Source organism: Malus sylvestris, chromosome 11 (assembly GCF_916048215.2).
Source record: "Malus sylvestris chromosome 11, drMalSylv7.2, whole genome shotgun sequence".
NCBI lineage: Eukaryota > Viridiplantae > Streptophyta > Magnoliopsida > Rosales > Rosaceae > Malus > Malus sylvestris.
Window position 1 is genome coordinate 40,816,017 of NC_062270.1, and position 22,924 is coordinate 40,838,940.

Sequence of the window (22,924 nt, forward strand, 5' to 3'; positions counted from 1 at the left end):
AATTAAGACATATTAGACATGCACTACCAAAAGAGAACTAGTCTGCGAACTAACAAAAATAACGAATGGTCGCCATCAAATGATTCATAACATAGATCAATAAGCCTAGTCTAAACGAGGGAGCAAAAGTTCACATACTTGTAATTGCAGAGATTTGCTTAATCATGTTCTTATGAGAATCGTTCTTGCTTGAAAATTTTCTCTTCTTAGAGGTAGAAGAGATTTGCTTATGGCTCCCAACTACAAAACAGTCTCCATCAAGAAGGCAAACGCTCCCCACACAAAGCATTGGGGCAGACCAAAAGTTTCAGTATTTTTGTCCCATTTTTGCACTGAATTATCAATCCAAAGAATCCCATTGTAGTCGGTCACCACAAGAACCCTTTCACCATTCTTTGATAACACCAAAGGTTTGCAATACACATTTCACCAAAGGCCAGTTCTTTGTTTGATGGAAAGAAAAAAAAGCAGGCTGCCATCTACTTTTGAGGGTGTCGTAAAATGGCGATGGGAAGAAATAATGAACCGGTTTTTTCGTCCAACCAAATTCCGAGTGCGAAAAGAGTTGTTGAAGATGGGTTTGATGAACTGCTGGTCATGAATGGTAGCATTCCAAGCTTTGGAGACGGACAAACATCGTAGCAAATCATCAGGGTGGAGCCGTTAAAGGATTTCAAAGATTAACTCCGGTGGGAAGCCTGACATGGCTGGAACTTGAAGCCTCTTCTAGGTTTGGGCTTTTTAGGGTTAACAAGCCACTCGTGCATTTAGGGTTTAGGGTGAAGTGCATAGGACGACCCAGTCTCAGAAGAAGAAGCCAAATATCGAAAAACCAAAACGTGAAAATAGCGTAATAATGGAGAAGTGGGTGGTTGTAACAACAAAGTCGTTGTAGTATAGTGGTAAGTATTCCCGCCTGTCACGCGGGTGACCCGGGTTCGATCCCCGGCAACGGCGTTCAATTTTTGTTTTTGTTTGTTTGTTTGTTTGTTTGTTTTCAAGAACTTTAACACTTTTCCTTCCTACGTGAATATAATTGTGATAGGACAGGACAAGTCAGATCCCACGAGTGAACCCAATTCAGGCATATATAATGGAGGGCCTGCTTCCTCCTCCTCCTGTCAATCATTTACTTCGCTGATGCCATGGTAGTTATTGGAGGGAGTGAGTGAGAGAGTGAGTGTGTCCATTTGCAGAAACTGAGATCACAGGGTTGCCCTTTTACAGATGTGCACAAACAAACAGAAACGGGACGATCCCTCGTGTGCTTTAGATTATGGCACGATAATAATTTGGAGAAGCTGCCAATGGAAGCCAAATTATGTATTCTAAGTTTGCAAAAAATTCTTCTATGCTTCAGTGTATGACAGTGGCGAAGTTAGAAATTGTTAGGTGGAGGGGCAAAATTTTTTGAATCCTTACCTTCCAATTAGTAAACCGTTTCTCAGTGAAGACATCACTTCCATCATTTCTCGCTTTATCAAAATCACATTTGAAAAACAGCAATAATGGCAAAATGCTACATCTTTTGCTATATTATACTTCAATCACTCAAAATTATCAAACTAACGGGTGATAAAACATCGATTGTCCTTCCCCATAACTTATAGTATCATTCCATTACCTAAATGTATAATGAAAAGAAAAAGTCACTTAATCCTAGATAGAGTCTACTACAAGTAATAACTAATTAGACCAACAATTCAGCTAATTAATATTAATAATTATATAATTTTATTAATAATTAACAATTAATTTATTCAAGAATCAACAATTCAATTAATCAATAATCTACAATTAATTTCATCAATAATCAACAATTCATTCGTCAATAACAATACAATTCATATCAATTATTCTATATCAATTAAACAAAATTTTATATTAAACTATCAATTAGGGATAATTAAATTAAAACAAAAAACATTAGATATTTACATTAAAAGTGGCTATGGAAGTTGGCTTGGAAGATGTTGGCTTCTAGGCTTCGAGGCTCCTTGGAATGGAAGGTGGAAGCCGCTGGCTAAGGCTTGAAGGCTTGAAGCTGGAATGGAAGGGGACACGGACGAATGGAAGGTGGTCCCCTTATCTTTTCAACTTTCAATGATCACACGGCGCCGTTTTTAGCTTCTTACTATTTTTTTAGTACGCCGAAACGATGCCGTTCTGCTTAAGGTTTCCTTTACATAAACCCAGATCCAAAAGAACAGACACCCGTAGGGCAGCAGCAGGAAGGAAAGGGGCTGGTTTGCAGGTTTTCCAACAATCTAAAGGGGGCAGCAAGTTGCTGCTGGTGTATGGCATGCAGGAAATAAATGAAACACCGAATGTGGAGCTAAAGATACAACAATCAAGTGTCCAAAACTGCTATAGATATCCCCGCATACTAGAAAAGTCCTAAAGTTTGAACTCGTCCGACCAACTATATATTGTATAAAGACTGACAGCATGCCTTGAGTCTGGACCACTTAACTAAGGATCGACCTTATAATATCTGATTTTACCAGAATATATTAATTGTTGAGTGCTTCAGCATATTTATTTTTATATTAATACAGCAGTAGCATGCTTTTGAGCTGAACTTTTTATATATCAACCTGAAAATGTTGTTGGTTGACTGAAGATTACTATTACTTGATCACCATCGTGGCCACCAATCAGGGGTCAGTACTTCTTATATATATATATAATATCTATAGATTGTATTATTGCAGATCATCAAAATATTCGTGAGTACATCTACAAGCTTTTAGTAAATCATCCCACGTCACACGTTATGCCATAATTCCAGATAAGGTGACATGCAATGAAAGGAATCGGCATGCACGACTGTTTGTAACTAATTAAGAAATATTAAAACTTCATTAGAAAAAGAGAGACTAATTGATCATGGTTTTATTAATTCTCCAAGTTAACAAGACTAAATACACAAGCAAGTATTTGCTATGGCAGAAGTCTGCTTGGCCGTAAATGGATGATTATCGATGCATAATGAAGATGGCAATATAATAATAATAATAATAATAATAATAATAATAATAATAATAATAATAATCTATACTATTATTAAGAGAACCCTCATTGTCAACTTTTTTTTCAATTTTGCCCTCACTTTTAATACACAATACTTACATAAGAAGGGCAAAATAGTAATTTTGTATCTTTTGTCCCTTTTTCCCTATGTTGCCCTCATTTTTTTATACACAATACTTACATATGGAAGGCAAAATAGTAATTTTGTATCTTTTGAGAAAATGACAATCATATCCCTATTTTTCCTATTTTACCCTTACTTTTGATACACAATATTTACATAAGGAGGAAAAAATAGTAATTATGTAATATTAAGATAAAATATGCATTTATTAAGAGAAATTATCCCATCATCATTTTTTCATACTCTTTTTAAAATTTTAAAAACTAATCACATTTCTTAATAAAAAAAAAATGAAATTGTTCACACACATAGTGTATGCTCATCCGCCAGTAATAATAAAAAGAAGGAAGCATCTTCCACGACCAACCATTTTTGTTACTCTTAATTAGTGCGCACACACATGTATGTATATATGGCAATAAACTAGCACCACTGGAATAGGATTAGGTGACAGAATATATCAATGACCTGCAATTGTATCTGTTACATGCAGCACCCTCTAATAATATATAGCAAGGATAAAGTTTGATGTTGTAGAATTTCTTACAGAATTTATATATGTATGATTCTAGCTAACTGCTGTGTCACTAAGGGCATTTTATTGCTCTTCACTATAAAGTGATGATGAACATAATCATCACATTAATTATTGTAAGATAAGTAGATTTACTCAATCTCTTACACAAAATTTAAAATTTAAACTCATTTAACAGCAGTCAATAAACAATATGGTGATGATGTTGGCCACCACTTATATTTGATCAAAAAGCACTATATGTGTATACATTCAAGCAATTATTAGGAGGAGTGGGCTTGTATAAGACCATGTCCACATGCATGTCAACTATACTTGGGCGTGGCGAGCACTATATATTCTTGTTGGCAACTAATAATTGTGATCAATTTATCAGGTATATAGCTTAACCTTAAGCCTCTCACATTATGTTCCTCATTTCCTACACAAGAAAAAATATCGATCAATCACTTTAATTTAGGGTTTACAACAAAAAATGGATTGGCAGTACAATGGGGAACAAAGCGCTAATAAGCTCTTGATGAATTCGACTACCTTTCTAAAACTACCTTTCCATATTCTCACACTCACCCTCCTCAGTTTATTGCTTCCCCTCTCATTCCTCATCCTGTCCAGGCTATCTTGCGCCAACTATATCTTCAGCTTAAGCTTCCCCACTCTCATCATTCCTCCTCCCGAGCCCTCCAACTACTATTCATCATGCATCTTCTATCTCTTCCTCTACGCTACCCCCTCTCTTCTCTATCTTCTTGTTTCCGTTGTCACCACGGCTGCCTTTATCCACTGCATAACAGGAAAAATCACCATCATAACTGAGTTTCCGAGTCCCATTTTCCGTCCCCGTTTATACACTGCTTGGATCGTCCTATGTACAATGCAAGTCTGCGTCGGTTTGGGAATTGAAGGTAGCATCGTCGCCACGGAGGTAGTAGATGGGCGCGCTACTTTCGGCGGTGTTGTTGATGAGAAAATATGTTTGTTGAGCAGAGCAATATTTTTCCTAGGGTTGCATGAGACGATGCTTCATTGGTGTAGGGTTGTGGTGAAGCCGGTGGTGGATGACACGGTTTTCGGTGGCGCTAAAGAGGAAAAGTGGGTTGAGAGGTTCGCAATAGCTGCCAGCTTTGGTTGTTTGTGGTGGTGGAGGTTGAGGGATGAGGTTGAGTCTCTGGCTGTTGTGGCTAAAGCCAAAAGAGAGCTGGCAATGGGCTTAGGAGTGGCTGACTTTGTTGGTTGGTCGCTATATTACCTCACTGTGACTATTGGTATGGTTAGGGTGGTAAAAGGTCTTATGTGGCTTTCCATGGTTTTGTTATGTAGGAGAGAAGCCAACTTATGTAACAATTGTGGAGAAGATCTTGATCGTCAAGACAACAAGGTCTAAATCTCATAATCTCATCTGATTGATTGATTATCGAACACAAAATCTTGGATGAAAGAGTAAATATTATGAACCATCTGAGCTACAAATTCATTCTCATATTCCTTTCATACTTCATTTTGTAATTTTGGGTAGCTGTTCCAAAATCGTACACTTTTTTTATAAATGAACTTGTAACCTATATTCTTTTGAAAGCCAACGTACAACTGTATCATAATTATTAATTGTATTATTCTTGGCAAGATATGAATTTATATATTATCTAGATAATGAAGATCAACATTGTTGGTAAGTCGGTATTGGTTTCTTTATAATGTAAAAAAAAAAAAAATTGGTGCATTAAGTTGCGAATATGAGAACAACTTTGATCAAGTAAAATGGTATCATCTAGTAAAGTGGTGCTTTTGATTTCACATATCTGAACTTGAGCAAGAAGTACTGTAAAAAATTAACCAAAGAGTGAAAATTGTATCGTTCTAAACTTATCTGACATAAAATTTCTCATCTCACTTCTCACGCTTGAGTTACCACATGAGCAGTGAGATAGAAACAATGGGTATACACCGTGCCAGCAGGTATTTTTCTGACGTTTTACTCTTGTGCTGTAAACATAGTCAATCATAGCTAATGCAAGGTTAATTGACCTAATTAGAGTTAAAAAGTGTTCTTCTGAATTTCCAAATCCATGGCATATTCCTCTTTATCACCGCAAATGCTGGATCAAAAAGGATCAAAGTGTGTAGTAATCTTCTCCTATTAACAAAATTACAGACAGTAATATGATAATGACAGAGTTACAGACGGACTAGTTACTGAGTTTTGTACTTTCCTATCCAACCCTTTTACTGTCAAGTTTCTGAGTTTGTCTTTTAACTCTCCGTACTTATCCAAGCGAGTCCACATCTTCTTCCCTTAATTAATCCCTTCGGTTAATCAACGTCGTAAGCTTGCGCAGAATATTTGATTAAAATATGGTGATTGGCAGCGACATTTCTTTAATTTTAGCTCAAATAGAGGGGGATTAAATGGTTTTTATTTGGACAAGTTTTTGGCATTTCATGGCTGCTGGCTTTGTTGACAATATCAGATTTATGTCACTAACATGGTTGTATTCCTCGCCTTAAAATGTGCTTTAGTACTCATGCCTGTGATCGTTGTTATCAACCAAACATACAAATTGATACAGATGTATTCGTCGATACGAATCCGAATAATCCTATTGTCTCACTTGATGATCACTTGAGCTCTGACAATATATTTGGTGAATTTGTTTGTGCATTTATATATTATCCGACATGGCGAATGCATTCTTCTCCTTCACACCTTTTGATTTTGGAGTCGTCGGCGGTGGTGGTGGTTTGACTCCCCAGCTTGAAGATTATGAGAAGGAAGATCAGAAGGTGGTGGTGTTCAAAGGAAAGCCAGAACATTTGTTTGGGATGGAAGAATTAGGGTTGGGAGAGATGGAAAAATTCCCTCATTTGTCCAAAGATCAACCACAATCCAAAACAAGTTATTCAATGTTGGATAATTTCAGTTTTGATACAGTTTGTTCCGAACATGATCTCCAACGATCCAACATGTCCGAGAAAGAACTAGATCATGTTTCCAAAGATCACGATCACCGCCACTACCAACAACAAAATCAACATTACCAACAACAATCCAAGTCAAACTACTCTGATTTGGATAACTTCAACTTTGATTCTGCCTTCCATTCCACTCAACCAATCCAGGACGTGGCGAATCAGCTCACGTTCGGAGGATCAGACATCGCGGAAACCAACAAGCAAATGCCCCATCAGTCTTCCTTAGCTGTGTTGGAGCTCCTAAACAACTACGGCAGCGCATTCAAGAAACTGAAGCGAGACAGATTTAGCAACAGCTGCAATGAAGCTGGAGCCTCCTCAATGTCCTCATATTCAATCCAACAAAAATTGTCAACCGAGGAGATCATGAGGGTTGCGGGAGCAAGGTATGTGCAATTCTCTAATCAAGGATATGACGATTTTTTCGTGCCTTCGCACCCGTTTGGCTACGCGCTTTCCGGTCTATCCGAAGAAGAAACGAAAGACGTGGAGCTTGCTCACATCCTTTTAGCTGCAGCAGAGAAGGTAGGCTACCAACAATTCGAGCGCGCAAACCGCCTGCTTCTTCGTTGCGAATTTGCTGCCTCCTTCAAAGTCAACCCTGTCCAGAGGGTTGTTTTCTATTTCGCTGAGGCGCTTCGCGAGAGGATTGAAAAGGAAACGGGGAACAGCATGTATAAGGGGAATGAGATATCTAGTTATAGTCTTGGACTAAGCACAAACCTTACATTTATTGCATGCCACCAAGATATCCCTTTTCATCCAGTATTGCAGTTCGCAGCAATCCAAGTAATACTCGAAAACGTTGCCTTGGAGAGCAAAGTTCATTTGATTGATCTCGAAATCAGAAGCGGAGTGCAATGGACAGGGCTGATGGAAGTGCTTGCAGAGCGCGAGGAGTGCCCCATTGAGCTCCTTACAATAACCGCGGTGGGTGTGACAGGCAAGCAGAAGATCGAGGAGACAGGAAGGAGGCTGGCAAGCGTCGCAAAGGCCTTGAACGTACCCTTTCAATTCAAGGCAGTGATTGTGACAGACATGGAAGATGTCAAGAACCAATTGTTTGATGTTGAAGATGACGAAGCTGTGGTGGTATACGCGCCTCTAATACTGAGGACAATGATTTTGAGGCCAAGGTGCTTGGAAAATCTGATGAGGGTGATGAGAAATCTCACCCCTTGCGTAATGGTTGTGAATGAGGTGGAGGCAAACCACAATTCGCCATCATTTGTGAACCGATTCATCGATGCACTGTTTTATTACAGCGCATTTTTCGACTGCCTTGAGGCTTGCATGAAGCAGGAGGAGTCCAGAGTGATGATGGAGAGGTTGTTACATGAGGGAATACGAAACATTGTGGCGGCGGAGGGGAGCGAAAGGGTTACGAGAAACGTGAAGATGGAGGTGTGGAGGGCCTTCTTTGCAAGGTTTAGAATGGTGGAAATCAACTTTAGTAAGGCATCTTTGAACCAAGCTAGTTTGGTGGCTAAAAAGTTTGGATCCCCTTCATGCACGCTTCATAGGATTGGGAAATGTCTTATTGTTGGGTGGAAGGGAACTCCAATCCATTCGCTTTCTGCTTGGAAGTTCCGATGAGGAGAAAAACTTGGATATGATCAATACCAATCACGTCATCTATACAAAACTTTTTACAAAAGTCTAGAACTCTTTCTATATTTAGTCTTACTCCCTATGAGAGGTATCCTAGTAGTGTAGAAATATCAAACTTGCTCTCTCTACGTTGAGACAGGGTGGAGGAAGAAAGATTTTTTAGAGTTGAAAATAATGTGATATATGATCATTTTATTAATGTTGTATTTTCTATTCAAAACGTTGTCATTTTATTTAAACATTATTCTATTTTAACCGTGAGTATTAGAAAGGAATTCAAAATTGGTTACAATGGAAAGAGCGCACCTCTCTAACATAGCACAATGACAAACATAACAGATATAAACATCAAGTTTTCTTAGTTTTGAAATTCTCTTTAGTGCTTGAATTTATCTAAATTTAGAAAGGTAAGGGTGTTGCATATTCGTAATTGGGCAGAGAACCCTAATTCCGACCAATAACAGAAGAGGATACAGCCCAAGTATGTAGGCCAAGTCACTAATCCCCTAACATTATGGGGTACAAAATCTATGCATACAATATCAACATAGAAGCAAATGGTGATTTACCGCATCGGCGGAAAATAATACTGTTTATATACTTTGGTGAGGGTTCGATCCTCATAGATTCATGTCTTCCTAATGTTTTAAAATTTTGACCCACTAACGCTATCGTTTGTTAAAAAAGAAATATTAACATGGAAAAAAATAAACACCATACTCTATCAATTTTGAACGAAAATTGTTAATGATAGTCCAAAATTCTTATTTGGCACTTTAAATTTTCTACGTTTAAAAAGAAAAATAAACTTATGAGTGCACTCCAAACTTTCACATCATTAAGTGTTGAAATAGTCTAAATTTAGAAATGCAGTGAGTTTTAAACATAATTCTAATTAGGGAAAAAGATATATCTCTCCGTAGTTTAAATGAATTTAATGTAGAGTATCTTATCGTTTAAAAAAAAAACTAATACAAGAAAAGAAACATAGTAAAATCGGCGTATATGGTAATTTCTCTTTCAACACGTAAACACATAATCAATCCTTTGATGCGTATACTAACCTTTCTTTTGTGTTGTATGTTACACACGTGAGACATGAGTTATATGTAACGATGTAACGAACGCATACAATAATCGCCCCTCCAGCATGTAGGCCACGTCATCTTTTGGACACGTAGGCCAGTCACTCATGGGCGACATCAGCAATCCTTACACGTGTCAGCCACAAAATGGTTTATTACCTTCATTTTCTTAGTCATTTCTTTGTTGAGTCGCACAGGCCCACGGAGAGATGAGCAGAACAGGGACGATGCTCTCCAAAGCTTCCGACTCTGCAAATAAACTCACAGTCAGTCTCTCTCTCTCTCTCTCTCTCTCTCCTCATCGATCCCCGAATCCCCTGTTTCTTCTCGCGATTTTGGCTCCTGCTTTCTTTTTTTTCCTTTTTTTTCTGTTAAAAACAAAATTTCGATGCTTTTTATTTATTTATTTATCAGAATTGCTGAATTAGAAATTGTTATGATCAAACATGATGAGAATTTATTTTCCACTTTCCAGATTGCAATTTTGATAACAAAGAAATGAAATTTCAGAATTTTGTGTAGTTAGAAGTCGTAGCTTCTTGCAGCAGTAGTTGCACATTTTCTCTGCAGCCAAACAGAAAGTAAAATCTGGTTATGTTTGATGTTGAATTCACGAAATCGAGTCTGCTTTGTGATTTATATGGGCAGAAATTCCATGGAGAAGGGCCGAGCGATGGCGTTAGAAGCTTGGAGCAGAAGATGCACCAGCTCAAGTTGCAAATTCAAGCAGAGAGAGTGATTTCAGTAAAAGTAAGTTTTTTGGCATGCGTTCCAATGGCTTGTTTACTAATCCGTAGTCGGGAATGTTAGAATTGAGTTTAGGAGGAATTGGAATTGAGGAGAAGCAGAATCCGAATTCCCATAGAAGCTGTTTACTAGATTGTCTGGAACGTGAAACTGTAATGATTTCACTTTCAGTAAAAGTAACTTTTGGCATACATTTGTTATTTTGTTATACATTCAGGAAAAAGTTGAGAAGAACAGGGAGAAGGTAGAAGGTTATGTTTCGAAAATTATATCAGAGACAGCAAGAGCGAATTTGAATGCTTTGTCATCAGAGCAAAATAGGAGCTTTAAATTGTTTTCTTCAAGAATTGAACAGCCTCTCTGCAGAATCAGTGGATTTGTGAGGGGATGTGGTGAGAAAGACTGGATTGAGAATCAAGAGGTGTTATTCTCATCAAGTACCAAGCTTCCACTTGCTGACAAGATACCGCCTTATACAACTTGGATATTCTTGGACAGGTTCGATTACATGTTGGTTTAAGTGTTTTATTTGTTTTTGGGTTTGCGAATTTAGACTTGTGAGATAATGCAAATAATGGATTTCTATATATGTTTTTGTCCCTGCTTTCTTATGTTTTTAATGTGAAAATTGTTGCCGTTGTGTTTCTCCTATCTCAAATTTGTCTTTCACAGCACAGAAATCAAAGAATGGCTGAAGACCAATCAGTAGTTGGGAGGAGGCGCATTTATTACGATGAAGATGGCAGTGAAGCTCTTGTCTACAGTGGCACTGACGATGAGGCAGAAGAACCCGAAGAAGTAAAGCATGAATTTTCTGCGGGCGAAGATCGAATTCTGTTGTAAGTTCAAATGAGATGTTAGATTTTTAGAGAATCACATTGACTATGGCTGCTTATGAACTTGTGTATTCCAAATTTTGTTGTAGGAATAAATGAAGGTTTTTAATTTTTTGTGTTGAATTTCGTAGGATGGCCTTTCAGGAACATGGCCTAGGCGAGGAAGTAGTGGAACTTGTGAAGGAGTTTATTGGAGCTCCCATTTCAGATATCCTGGTAGCTTGAATTAACAGATGTTCACAATTGTGTTTTTGGGAGGATTTTGATGCCTAAATTTTGTGGAATTCTACACTTGCAGGCCCGTTATAACACAATCAAGGAAAGGAACCCCGAGAAGTGCGAACATGATGGGTGCATTTCTCTTGATAAGAGTCTTAATGCTGCCTTAGATTCTTTCGATAACCTTTTCTGTCGCCGTTGCTTGGTATGCGGGTGTCATCTTACTTGAATTGTTAAATGAAATTACTGGTTTTTCTTTTTTTCTTTTTTTTCTGATAACTCTCGACTGATTCTATCCAACAGGTATTTGATTGTCGTTTGCATGGATGTTCTCAACCTTTAATCTATCCTGTAAGCAGCAGTGTTGCTTATATGTGCCAGCTTGTTTGAATTCCATAAATTTATGTTTATTGTGGTGTTCTTTCTTTTCAGAGTGAAAAGTCACATTGGTCCGGTCATGACGAGAACCGGGAACCGTGCAGTGATCAATGTTACCTCAGGGTATGGAATTTCCTTTCTTTATTAGGGTTCTGTTACCACTTAAGTTCTGTTTAGTTGAATTAGTTTCTTTCGTTCTCCTTGAATTCAGTAGTAGGACACTGTTAATCTGATCAGTTTTCATATCATGAACTTGTACAAGTTAAACTCTTTCACCCTCTAGTTATTTGCTGGTGAATTAGTCAAAGTACATTTTTATTCTTTTGGTCTAATCTGATGCTTGCTGAACATTTCTTTTTTCTTTTCACCTGATGAACTATAGGGCACATTTATCATGACAAATATGATTTATACACTCCATATTTTCTTTGGCTTTTGCCACCGGTCATTGGATTTTGAATTATGACTTCCGGGTTCTTCTTGCAGTGGAGTATAGTACCATCAGAGAGAGAAAGTGCTCCAGGATCATCCATTAATGCCGAGCGACCAAGTTCCCATGGTGGTACTGACCTCTTACACAATGAAAGAAGTATTCCTGGTGAAGCTGTGCCTGCAACTTCAGAAGCCATTCATAGTTCTCATATCTTGAAGATGCACAATGAAAACACAGGGAAGCGCAAGGTTGTGAAGCATACAGATAAAGTGGCAAATGACCTAACTATAGTACCTGATGCTTTCCGGGGTTCTTCTAAGAAACAAAAGAGATTAGATGCTTTGGATTTGGTAACTGCTACTAGTGAACCTATCCCGCTTCAGGTTCACATTCCCAGAGATGAGCCACGAGATGTAACCGAAGTGCCTGAACTGAGGCAAACATCCAATTCTACATGTGAACAAGTTGAGGGGATCTGTAGCAACTCTGAGTGGAAACCAGTGGAGAAAGATTTATACATGAAGGGACTACAGATATTTGGGAGAAACAGGTAGCCATTTTTGAATTCAAAATGCCTTGTACGGATCTTCATTACACCATTCCGTATGTTTGTACTTAATTGGTAATTTGTGTTCTGCAGTTGCCTCATAGCTAGGAACTTACTCTCTGGCTTGAGGACTTGCATGGAGGTGTCTAGTTACATGCATAATTCTGGAGCTTCAATGCCTAACAGATCTGTGGTTGGACCATCTTCATTTATGGAAGACAATGTGAAATCTGATATGGATCAGACAGTAAGCATCATAGACTTATCCTCCCTATTTCTTTTCTTACTTATCTCTCTCTCTCTCTCTCTCTCTCTCTCTCTCTCTCTCTCTGTGATTAAAAAAGGTTACCTTTATTGTACACATGCTAGGAACAAGAGATGTCATCAAAGCCACGGTTACTTCGTAGAAGGGGCAAAGCACGGAGGCTTAAGTATTCTTGGAAGTCTGCTGGGCACCCAACAATGTGGAAAAGAATTGCTGATGGAAAAAACGATTCACGTAAACTATATACGCCATGTGGATGCCAGTCTATGTGTGGAAAGGAATGTTCTTGTATGAGTAATGGAACCTGCTGTGAAAAATACTGTGGGTATGTCGGACTTATCCTGAAAGCAGTCAACTGAATGAAATGCACAGAACCAGTGATGACCAATTAACTTTTCCATTTTCAGGTGTTCAAAGAGCTGCAAAAATAGGTTCAGGGGATGTCACTGTGCAAAGAGTCAATGTAGAAGTCGGCAGTGCCCATGCTTTGCTGCTGGCCGTGAATGTGACCCAGATGTCTGTCGTCATTGTTGGGTTAGGTATTGAGCTCCATGATGGACCAGCTGATCAAGCTTTTTTTTTTTTTTTTTTTTTTTTTTTTCGGAATCATGCAGTGTGTTCATTGTAGAGAGCTTGTTATTTCCTTGGTGGTGATTTTGAATTTAAATATAAAAACTTTTTGTAGTTGTGGGGATGGTTCGCTAGGTGAGCCACCGAGACAGGGAGATAGTCAATGTGGAAACATGAGGCTTCTTCTTCGACAGCAACAGAGGGTGAGCAATTCCTAGTATTTAGTTAATAAATCACTTCTGTAGTCTGCATAATTTACTTTATGATTTATGATTACATACACTTTCTTTTTCTTCAGATTCTCCTGGGCAAGTCTGATGTTGCTGGCTGGGGAGCCTTCTTAAAGGTTGGAAGATTTCGATGTTTTTGCATGTGGCTTCCTAAAACTTATAAGCTGATTTTTCTTTTCTCACCATATTAAATCATGTGATTTCAGAACCCCGTAAACAAGAATGATTATCTTGGAGAATACACTGGTGAAATCATCTCCCATCAGGAAGCAGACAAGCGGGGGAAGATTTATGATCGTGTAAACTCGTCATTCCTTTTCGACTTGAATGAACAGGCAAGGGAAAAATAATGATTGACCGCTTTTATATTTGCATTTTAATTTTCTTTGCAAATACGTGATACCTGTAGGCTATAGCTTTACTCTGGCATGACACCTGTTTACTGCAGTACGTCCTAGATGCTTACCGAAAGGGAGACAAGCTTAAATTTGCAAACCACTCGTCGAATCCTAACTGCCATGCAAAGGTAATTAAGTTTCTGTAATTCTCTTGTTTGATTAGTTATAATGGTGTGTGTAATACATGTTTGCGTATAGGTAATGCTGGTCGCGGGTGATCATCGAGTTGGCATATTTGCCAAGGAGCATATTGATGCTGGTGAGGAGCTCTTCTATGATTATTGTTATCTTTCAGAGGCAGCACCTGTATGGGCTCAAAAACCGGAGGGTTCTAAGAGGGACGATTCATCTGCTTCCAGGGGCAGAGCGAAAAAGCACCAACCTCTTTGAATGGATAGTTAGCATGGATGGAGAGGTACGTAGGTATCAAGTATGGCGCACAGCTCGACTCTGGAGGTTTTTATCCATGACAACAGCCGGGACAAGAATTGTCCTTCTAGGTCAATAAGGCTGTATTGGAAATAACGTTATTTTCATGGATTTATAGACAATAAGTCAGAAATTCTTCTACCAGTTTGGTACTATAGTTTGTGTCCGACCATGCTAACGCAGAGAGGCATGTTGTGATGGGAATAATTGGTAATTCTCTGTAAACATTTCTCGAGAAGAAAAAGGGGTTGCATTGATTTATCTATCTTTGCTAAGATTCTGAACTTATTGAAAGAATTTGATAAACAGACGGCGGTTTGCCGTGTGAGTTACTGCAGCAAATGAAGATACGGCAATCCATTCCACACATCAGGAATGCCAGGAAGACACCAATGGCTGCAATCCTGAACCCCCGAAGGGTGATGATTTCCGTATACGGATGGATGACCATCTGTTCTATGTTATGTTCAACAAAGTGACACGAGTCTTCATCTGCTTAACGACCTGCTCTGCAATTTTGTTTCTCTCGTCCGCAAGGAGGGGTTCAGTAGCTTCCGCACAGCTCCCGCCTGTATGACCTTCTATGGTCAATGAAGAATTACATATTAAACACTCTGCAAAGCAACTAGTTATATGAAATTTATATATGCAGGCATTATAATCGTGGACAGGAGGAGGCAATGCAAGTTAAACTGAAATGTGTCGGTGATAAAAGTCATTTAACTATTGCATGTATCACTTGCACACAGACCAGACTGACCCGGCATTAGTCTTGTGATCGTTCCACCAATGTCCTACTCTTGCCATGCCTTTGTCAACCAAGAAAGGAGAGACGTATGAAATTCGACTGTACACTTATAATCTTGTGACAAATTGAACAGCTACTTCAGAAACTTAATGAAATACAAATACGTACGTAAATAATGTTGTTTTCACTCAACGTAGCATTTTCCAACTGCATGCAGCCTTGAAGCATTTCCAAATCATCTCACTTAAAATTGAAGAATCAAATAAGAAACCAAACGCAAGTTTTAAAGAATAATACATCGTTGATACTTGATAGTAGCTAGCTAGGCTTTTAAATGATGTGGAACAAATATACAAGTGATTAATCTAATTAATTTGATCACCACGGAATTTTTTTACCAGATCATAGGAATCAATCATATAAAACAACTTAGGCTTTTAAATTAAATTAATAGCCATCTATCTGTGATATACGATATGAACTAATTACTAAATACATAATTGTTAAGAAATTAAACAGAAAAAAACACGAAATTAGCGATAATAAAATTCGGGTAATTTAATATTTTCAGGTGGTCTAAAATATCCATAATATCCCAATATTTCTATCGAAATTTCCGTGTTTTTGGACTACCGATATTTCCGATATCATCGATATTTTAGACCTTGCTAAGTCACTCATGTATCTTACCATGCAATGTATGAAGTGTAAAATATTGTACTAATTCATATATATAAATGATTATGGTGTGTTTAAACTTATTTCATTAATTACTACATATTTTCTACACTCACAATGTTTGACAGTTCGCTATATAATCAACTTAAATCAGTTATATCTATCATGCAATGCATTTCCTTCCAATTTTTTGTGATAAACTAATAGATAATTGACTAAATAAACATCCTGCAAAGTTTCAATAAAAATTTCCAAGTTTTTCTTACAATTTCCGTGGTTTTTATTCAATTTTTATCGATATCAATAATATCCCGATATTTCCATCGAAATTTCCGTGTTTTTGAACTACCGATATTTCTGATATCATCGATATTTTATACCTCAGGATACCCATCCCGGCCCGGCCCCGCGCCTTTTATAATTAGGGTTTGTGTTCAAAAGCCGGGCAAAACTCCAAAGCGGACGCCTCCCTTAATCTCTTTCTCTCTCTGCGTGTATGAAAATTCAACGTTCAAAATTCAACCCCTTGTGTTTTGTCATACATACTCTCCTATTAAATTACAGCAGTATTTTTGTATGTGTTTGTGTGCTCGAATAGAGTAGTAGGCTTGTAGCTAGGTTACGTACACATTCCCATGACCCTAATTTTGGGTTTTCTTTTTATTACGGTTCGTGTTTATGCTTAATCATGTATTATACCTTAATTATGCAGTTTGTTGTGTCTTATTGCTCGCTTAAAGTTAGCTTTCGTTGATCAGTTTGGGCTCCTTTGTTGGATTTGTTCGCTCCCTAAATCCGCCATGGTGCCTTGTGGGCAAGCAGGGGATTTACTTCACATACGAGATTGGTGGGTGCGGGCGTGCCACTACTAGATGCCGCTAGTAGACGGGATTTGAATGATTGAGGTTGCGCCTTTTGACTTCAAATCAAGAGATTGTGCCATTTGAGTGGGAGTTGCTCAAATTAAGGTTCTTTGTTTGCCTTAAAAATAAGGACTTTACTTATATGGAGAGATAGAACAATATGTAAATGATAAGGTTGCTTGGAAATATAAATGACAGAGGACAATGACTAAAATTGCAGATTGCTTGTAATTTATATGGCTGGAAATGAGTACATAAAAACTATAAATGAGATCGATACCGCAAGTGAGCAGCAGAGCTAATAAACTTAGATAAAAGAAGGCTTTTTGGCAAATCTGGTTTGAGCAGAGTTTGTGCTTTTGTTTGTTTGTTTGAGTGTCCATAATCCTTGTGCATCTGCTCCCTTTTATAGAGGTTTGGAGGAAACCCTCCTGCTGAGGTTTTGTACTTGCCCGAAAGAAGCTTGGGCAGCTTGCATTTGTTTACTTGGGTAGCTTGTATTGCTTTTGCCAACTTGCATGTAGAAACAATATTAAAAGGGGAATTTGCATCTCCACCACATGTTTTTAGCACATGTTTTCCCACTTGTAATAAACTAACATTTAAAAGAAGCAAGTTGGCTTCTTTCACATGTTCCTTGCCCGAAAGCTTGCTGATGCCTTTCCATCTATTTGCAATACATGCATGTATCTTGATTAAACAAAGGCTAGACAAACCTCCACCACCCAAACAAATTGGAAGAACAATATTATAGTGTCCAACCCCTTCACTTGCATCTAAATATCTTTCCAAGTTAGCTTTCTTGCATATTAATCCTCCAAATATCATATTTTACCCAAATTGCCCAAATAAGTAAAAATGGGTATATTTTGAGTGCAAACAGGATTATTCCATTGAATCGCGGCCTATGATTTTCTTGTCATGCACGTATTGGGATATATCTGGAATCCTACACCAGCAGTTTTCATTTGATGAGTAAATTGTTTTAAACTAACTAAAATTGTGCATTGTCGGCCCTTGCCATCGATTTTGAGATTTAAGGGTTACCATCTAATTCTGCCACATCTTGGGATTGAATCGTTTGGAACAGATTTCTGTTTCCATTTAGTTTCTCGTTTTGTTTCAGTATGTAATCCTTTGTCTTATGATCTCGTAGGAACTAAACTTTAATTTGTAAACTTTTAGTTGAGACGGCTTGCGGACTTCTTGAACCAGAATTATGGCTCGTTTTAGTTCTTCTAATTCGAGGTCGAGTTCACATTACAGTGGTGAGTAATTATGCTGGGAATTCGATTGTTTAAATAATATGTCAATCTGTTGAGATGATTTCTTTAATCTAATATGAAACAATCTTTCTGTCTTTTTTTTTTATATCATTTATGCTTTTTAATTTGCAGGAGCCAGGTCCACGTATAGCGCTTCATCTGGCAAAAGGAGTAAGTATAAATAGCGCCCCTCGTAATTTAGTTTTGTACGCTGCTTGTGCTGCTTCAACGCCTAGAATAATTATACCATTATTCTTCTCGTTATCTAATAGTAATTATTGTAAATAGCAATAACATCTATATTATATCTATGAGTTAGGTCCTAGTGCCTATGACGAGGTTGCAGTGAGATATCCAAACAGAGTTTCTACGATTATTCATCATTCAATTTTTTGAGCAAGTTCAATTGCTCGTAACAAAGCTGATGACTTAAGCAAGAAGACACTTTGGGCGGCTGTTGAGGTACTTTTAGTTGCTCGATTAAAAAAAAAAAAAAACCTCTATGTGCTATCTTGTTATGCTTCTTGTGTTGGTCTTGTCAATCCTTGGAATGGAAAAACAAATGCTAGATCATCTAGCTCTACATAAATTTTGACAAGTGTTGAATATATAATAGTAGCATAGTATGAATGGTTAACGTGGCCTGACATAATGAAGTGTGGATTGTGTTGTGAATGAAAATACCTCTCTCTCTTTTCAATGGCAGCTGAGCCTATTTTGCGAGCCTGATTGGGAGTTTAGGCTTTACAAACGTATCCTATCAGAAGATTGCGGTATTGAGGTGGATGTTAGTTCGTCCAAGAATGGTTCGTCCAAGAAGGATTAGAGGTGGGCTTAAGATTGAATAAAGATGAAGAATAAATATGTATGGTTTTGGACCTTGGTGCTCACTAACTTTGTTTATCAAAGTAGTAAATCCACATGCAAGAGATTTACTAGAGGACCAATTTGCTTTGGTATTAAGCTAATATTGGGAGCTATCTATGAACTTTACTCATGATCTGATATCATAGTTATTCCTCATTGTCTTCTATAATTTTTTGAGACAAGTAAAATTACACAACAATGAGCATGGTAGCCGCTTCCGCCCTACTCTTCCCTGCCTTTATGAACCAAGAAATGCGACACATGCTACTCGACTGTGCACTTGTAATCCTATTAAAATACACAACTTCGGGAACAAAACACACTATAACCTGAAAATTAAACAACAGACAACAATTTTGAAGAACAAGAAAGGGCGGAAAGCCCAGCCCAACCACTAGCAATGTGAGACAACGGAAGCTGGAAAATTCCCCTCTGACGATTCGAATGTTACAGAGGCTATTCACACAACGATGCATTATAGTCATGTACACACCTATTCATTTGAAACATAGAAATGTGGTTTACTGGCATAGAAATCAAATGAAAACACCGTAGACAACATCTAGTCTACATATGAATACGATGGCGGTTGTGGAGCTGCGATGAGTCCAACTTTCATGCGTCTTCATGGTTGCTGCTGTGGCCAACCGATGCTTTGTGCCTGAGAATTTTGCCACAACCGAAGCTGTCTCCCACCCGTCAGAGCTCTCCACTAATCTACCAGAAGGGCTGCCGGCAACTACAAGCTTGGTGGGAGATAGGAGTGCTCTGTTGTGCTAGGATAGCACCAAACCTATTGGAACCAACTCAAGCTAACCCACAAGAAATATATCAAATGGAATGCAAGAACAAAATATCAAAGACACCAAAATTTTAACGAGGTTCCTCAACAGTTAGTGTAACTGGAGTACGTTCGCAGAGCAGTAGGAGCTCACCCAATAATCCACTATCAACCAAATGGGAGTTTACAAAGTGTTGACAAGCTCACAACTCAAAATCCCAATACAACCAATAGCTCACACACACCAAAGAAACAAATAGAAAAAGAAATATAATGATTAATTTATTCTCTATATAAAGCTCAAAGCTATTACAACAACAACTACCTTGATGGATGATTACTAACCAAAGAGAAAACACAATTTTCTTCTCTTCAAGAGAAAGCACATTTTTCTTCTCTTCAGCACTTCTACTTTTTTTCTTTGTTTTTCTGGTGCACACCTCTCGGATCTCTCACTCGGCTCTTGGCAAATAAATGGCAAAAGAAAAAAAAGGAATCAACCTTCCCTTTTTCCACGAACACAATCATGATGTATCATGCTCCCTACTTTGCCTTTTAATCAAACCCCAAAGCCACTCACGTAGCATTCAAATGAGAAACCAAAGAAAGGCCAAAGAAAAGAATCCCAAGCAAAAATCATCATTGTCTTCCCTTTTTGTTTATTTTATTAGCTGAAAGTTGGCCACTTGGACACTAATTCAACAATCTCCACCTTGGCCAAGTACCGAAAATGCCATGATAAGCCAACCAATACAATCAACACAAAAATTACTCCCAAACACTATTAAGAGAACAACTCATGTTGAGCCAAATGCTACAAAACTCTCTTTTCCTTGGTCTTCAACCTAGAACAATCTTTCTTCCAATGACCCTTATTATGACAAAAGGCACATTCATCAATTTCCAAGGTTTTTCTACCTTTAGAGTTTTCTCTAGGTCGAGAGTGTGATTTTTTTCTACTAGAAGAGGATCTCCTCTCCGATAATCTACCTCTAACAAATAAAGCTTCAGAGGTACTATCATGATTTTTATCTCTATGCCTTATTTCATAATTCATCAAGGCATTTGACACATCTTCAAATTTCATAGTTTCTTTACCATATATAATAATGGTAACAAAATGCTCATAAGAGTCCGGCAAGGAATTCAACAATATTAAGGCCTTATCTTCATCCTTAATATCCTCATCTAAATTTAACAAGTCGGCAATCAACTTATTAAAAGTATCAAGATGTCTAATCATTTTTGTACCTTCTTTGTATTGGAAGCAGTAAAGCTTTTTCTTCAAGTGTAGCCGGTTCTCTGCACTCTTCGTTATATACTTGTCTTCCAATTTTTGCCACAACACACTTGCTAATGTCTCCCTCATCACAAAATATTTCTGAGTTTTTGCAAGGCACAACCGAATTGAAGAGCAAGCCCACAAATTTAATTTCTCCCATTCCGGCTTCGACATAGCTTCCGGCTTCTCTCCCAAAGCGGCAAGTAGATCTTGTTGAGCCAAGACATCTTTGACCTCACATTGCCACATCCTGAAGTTGTTTGTGCCATCAAACTTTTCCACTTTGAACTTTGCATTTTGCACTGTAATTCTTGCAAACCCAGAGCTGCTTCCAAAAGGATTCTCATCTTGCCCATCTGACATCTTTGGCAATTAGACAGTACCCAAGAGCACCCAGTGCTCTGATACCAATTGTTGTGCTAGGATAACACCAAACCCGTTGGAACCAACTCAAGTTAACCCACAAGAAATATATCAAATAGAATACAAGAACAAAATATTAAAGACACCAAGATCTTAACGAGGTTCCTTAATAGTCAGTGTAACTGGAGTACGTCCTCAGAGCAGTAGAAGCTCACCCAATAATCCACTATCAACCAAATGAGAGTTTACAAAGTGTTGACAAGCTCACAACCCAAAACCCCAATACAACCAATAACTCTCACACACCAAAGAAACAAATAGAAAAAGAAATATATTGATTAATTTATTCTCTATATAAAACTCAAAACTATTACAACAACAATTACGATAATTACTAACCAAAGAGAAGAGCACCTCCTTCTTCTCTTCCAGATGGGGCTACTGCACTTCTATTTTTCTTCTCTGTTTTTCTGTTGCACACATCTCAGCTCTCTCACTTGGCTCTTGGCAAATAAATGGCAAAAGAAAAAAAGGAATCAACCTTCCCTTTTTCCACAAACACAATCATGATGTATCATGCTCCCTACTTTGCCTTTTAATCAAACCTCAAAGCCGAGATGGGGCTACTGCACTTCTATTTTTCTTCTCTGTTTTTCTGTTGCACACCTCTCAGCTCTCTCACTTGGCTCTTGGCAAATAAATGGCAAAAGAAAAAAAGGAATCAACCTTCCATTTTTCCACAAACACAATCATGATGTATCATGCTCCCTACTTTGCCTTTTAATCAAACCTCAAAGCCGAGACGTAGCATTCAAATGGGAAACCAAAAAAATACCAAAGAAAAGAATCCCAAGCAAGCATCATCATTGTCTTACCTTTTTATTTATTTTATTAGCCGAAAGTCACTTGGCCACTAATTCAACACTGTCGACCATCTCCAAATGTTAGTGGTCCTCCAGCTACCTCAATGAGCTTCACTTCCTCTCCCTTTGCTAGATCAATCTTCAACAATTTGCCACTGAAAGTGTGAATAACTATCAAGTAGCAATCTGGGTGGTAAACAATTCCGTTCAGGCCAACCTAGTTCTTGTACCACTCCTTTGCTCTGAAGAGAGGGCTTCTAATTGTTGATAGAAGCTTCCCGTCTGCTCCAACCTTCCAGATTTTACTGGCTGTGCAATCTGTCACATATGCATTACCTTCGGCATCAACTGCAACATCCTCTGCGAATGATTTCTCGCCACCTACATCAATACAAAAAAAGGGAGAACGGGATGCGATGTGAATCGCATCTATAAACTGCGATCATGCTTTTACAATAAACATTAATCAATATCAATCAAAGGATGCAAGAATGTGGCAAGATGTATAAAAAATGGTTGAACAATTTCAAGCTTCAACGAATCTTTGTAGTTTACTTCTCCCATATTTTTTAAATCTAGATACATTCCATTGAAGTAGGTTTTAGTGTAGATAATATCAATTGTTTAAAAAAAAATACTACCTATTATTGAATAATAATCGCATACGAACACTATGAATAGAATTACCTAGATTCACTTTAATCGAAAATAATTGACCATAAAACAAAAATTAATATTGAGACTAAACGTTAGATACTGATACTTCTTTGTTTTTAAGGTAATAAAGGATTTCATTCTAACAGA

General features: G+C 37.9%; 3 protein-coding genes, 1 long non-coding RNA gene and 1 other non-coding gene across 7 annotated transcripts; all 5 read left to right on the forward strand.

Annotated features, from left to right (window-relative positions):
* Window positions 1-885: 885 nt before the first annotated feature.
* On the forward strand, window positions 886-957 carry TRNAD-GUC (transfer RNA aspartic acid (anticodon GUC)). Its single transcript has one exon. It is a non-coding gene; the product is annotated as a tRNA-Asp (tRNA).
* Window positions 958-4,076: 3,119 nt separating this feature from the next.
* Window positions 4,077-5,305, forward strand: LOC126590950 (uncharacterized). Its single transcript, XM_050256471.1, has one exon. It carries the CDS (start codon window positions 4,168-4,170, stop codon window positions 5,074-5,076), a length of 909 nt encoding a protein of 302 aa, XP_050112428.1. The 5' UTR covers window positions 4,077-4,167; the 3' UTR covers window positions 5,077-5,305.
* Window positions 5,306-6,154: 849 nt separating this feature from the next.
* On the forward strand, window positions 6,155-8,503 carry LOC126590791 (DELLA protein RGL1-like). Its single transcript, XM_050256298.1, has one exon. It carries the CDS (start codon window positions 6,369-6,371, stop codon window positions 8,256-8,258), a length of 1,890 nt encoding a protein of 629 aa, XP_050112255.1. The 5' UTR covers window positions 6,155-6,368; the 3' UTR covers window positions 8,259-8,503.
* A 1,030-nt stretch (window positions 8,504-9,533) lies between these two features.
* LOC126590143 (histone-lysine N-methyltransferase EZA1-like) lies at window positions 9,534-14,671 on the forward strand. Of its 3 annotated transcripts, none has more exons than XM_050255668.1 (17): window positions 9,534-9,624; window positions 10,007-10,108; window positions 10,323-10,603; window positions 10,783-10,944; window positions 11,073-11,157; window positions 11,240-11,365; window positions 11,464-11,511; window positions 11,593-11,661; window positions 12,025-12,521; window positions 12,612-12,765; window positions 12,888-13,108; window positions 13,191-13,322; window positions 13,469-13,556; window positions 13,652-13,699; window positions 13,790-13,918; window positions 14,032-14,109; window positions 14,180-14,671. In XM_050255668.1, exons 1-17 carry the CDS (start codon window positions 9,568-9,570, stop codon window positions 14,369-14,371), a joined length of 2,469 nt encoding a protein of 822 aa, XP_050111625.1. In that variant the 5' UTR covers window positions 9,534-9,567; the 3' UTR covers window positions 14,372-14,671. The 3 variants fall into 3 exon arrangements, with proteins under 3 accessions (XP_050111625.1, XP_050111626.1, XP_050111628.1); XM_050255669.1 differs by having other exon boundaries at window positions 9,542-9,628; XM_050255671.1 differs by lacking the exons at window positions 9,534-9,624; window positions 10,007-10,108 and having other exon boundaries at window positions 10,456-10,603; window positions 10,778-10,944.
* Window positions 14,672-17,747: 3,076 nt separating this feature from the next.
* Window positions 17,748-19,031, forward strand: LOC126588414 (uncharacterized). Its single transcript, XR_007611453.1, has 3 exons — window positions 17,748-17,967; window positions 18,097-18,135; window positions 18,671-19,031. It is a non-coding gene; the product is annotated as an uncharacterized LOC126588414 (long non-coding RNA).
* The last annotated feature ends 3,893 nt before the right edge of the window (window positions 19,032-22,924 follow it).

Bases quoted from the DNA above. Each gene is read 5' to 3' on its own strand.
- LOC126590143 (XM_050255668.1), top strand. From the start codon at position 9,568: ATGAGCAGAACAGGGACGATGCTCTCCAAAGCTTCCGACTCTGCAAAT. The intron at 11,366-11,463 runs GTATGCGGGTGT...TCTATCCAACAG, and splicing joins TTTTCTGTCGCCGTTGCTTG to GTATTTGATTGTCGTTTGCA. The intron at 14,110-14,179 runs GTAATTAAGTTT...GTTTGCGTATAG, and splicing joins ATCCTAACTGCCATGCAAAG to GTAATGCTGGTCGCGGGTGA.
- LOC126590950 (XM_050256471.1), top strand. From the start codon at position 4,168: ATGGATTGGCAGTACAATGGGGAACAAAGCGCTAATAAGCTCTTGATG.
- LOC126590791 (XM_050256298.1), top strand. From the start codon at position 6,369: ATGGCGAATGCATTCTTCTCCTTCACACCTTTTGATTTTGGAGTCGTC.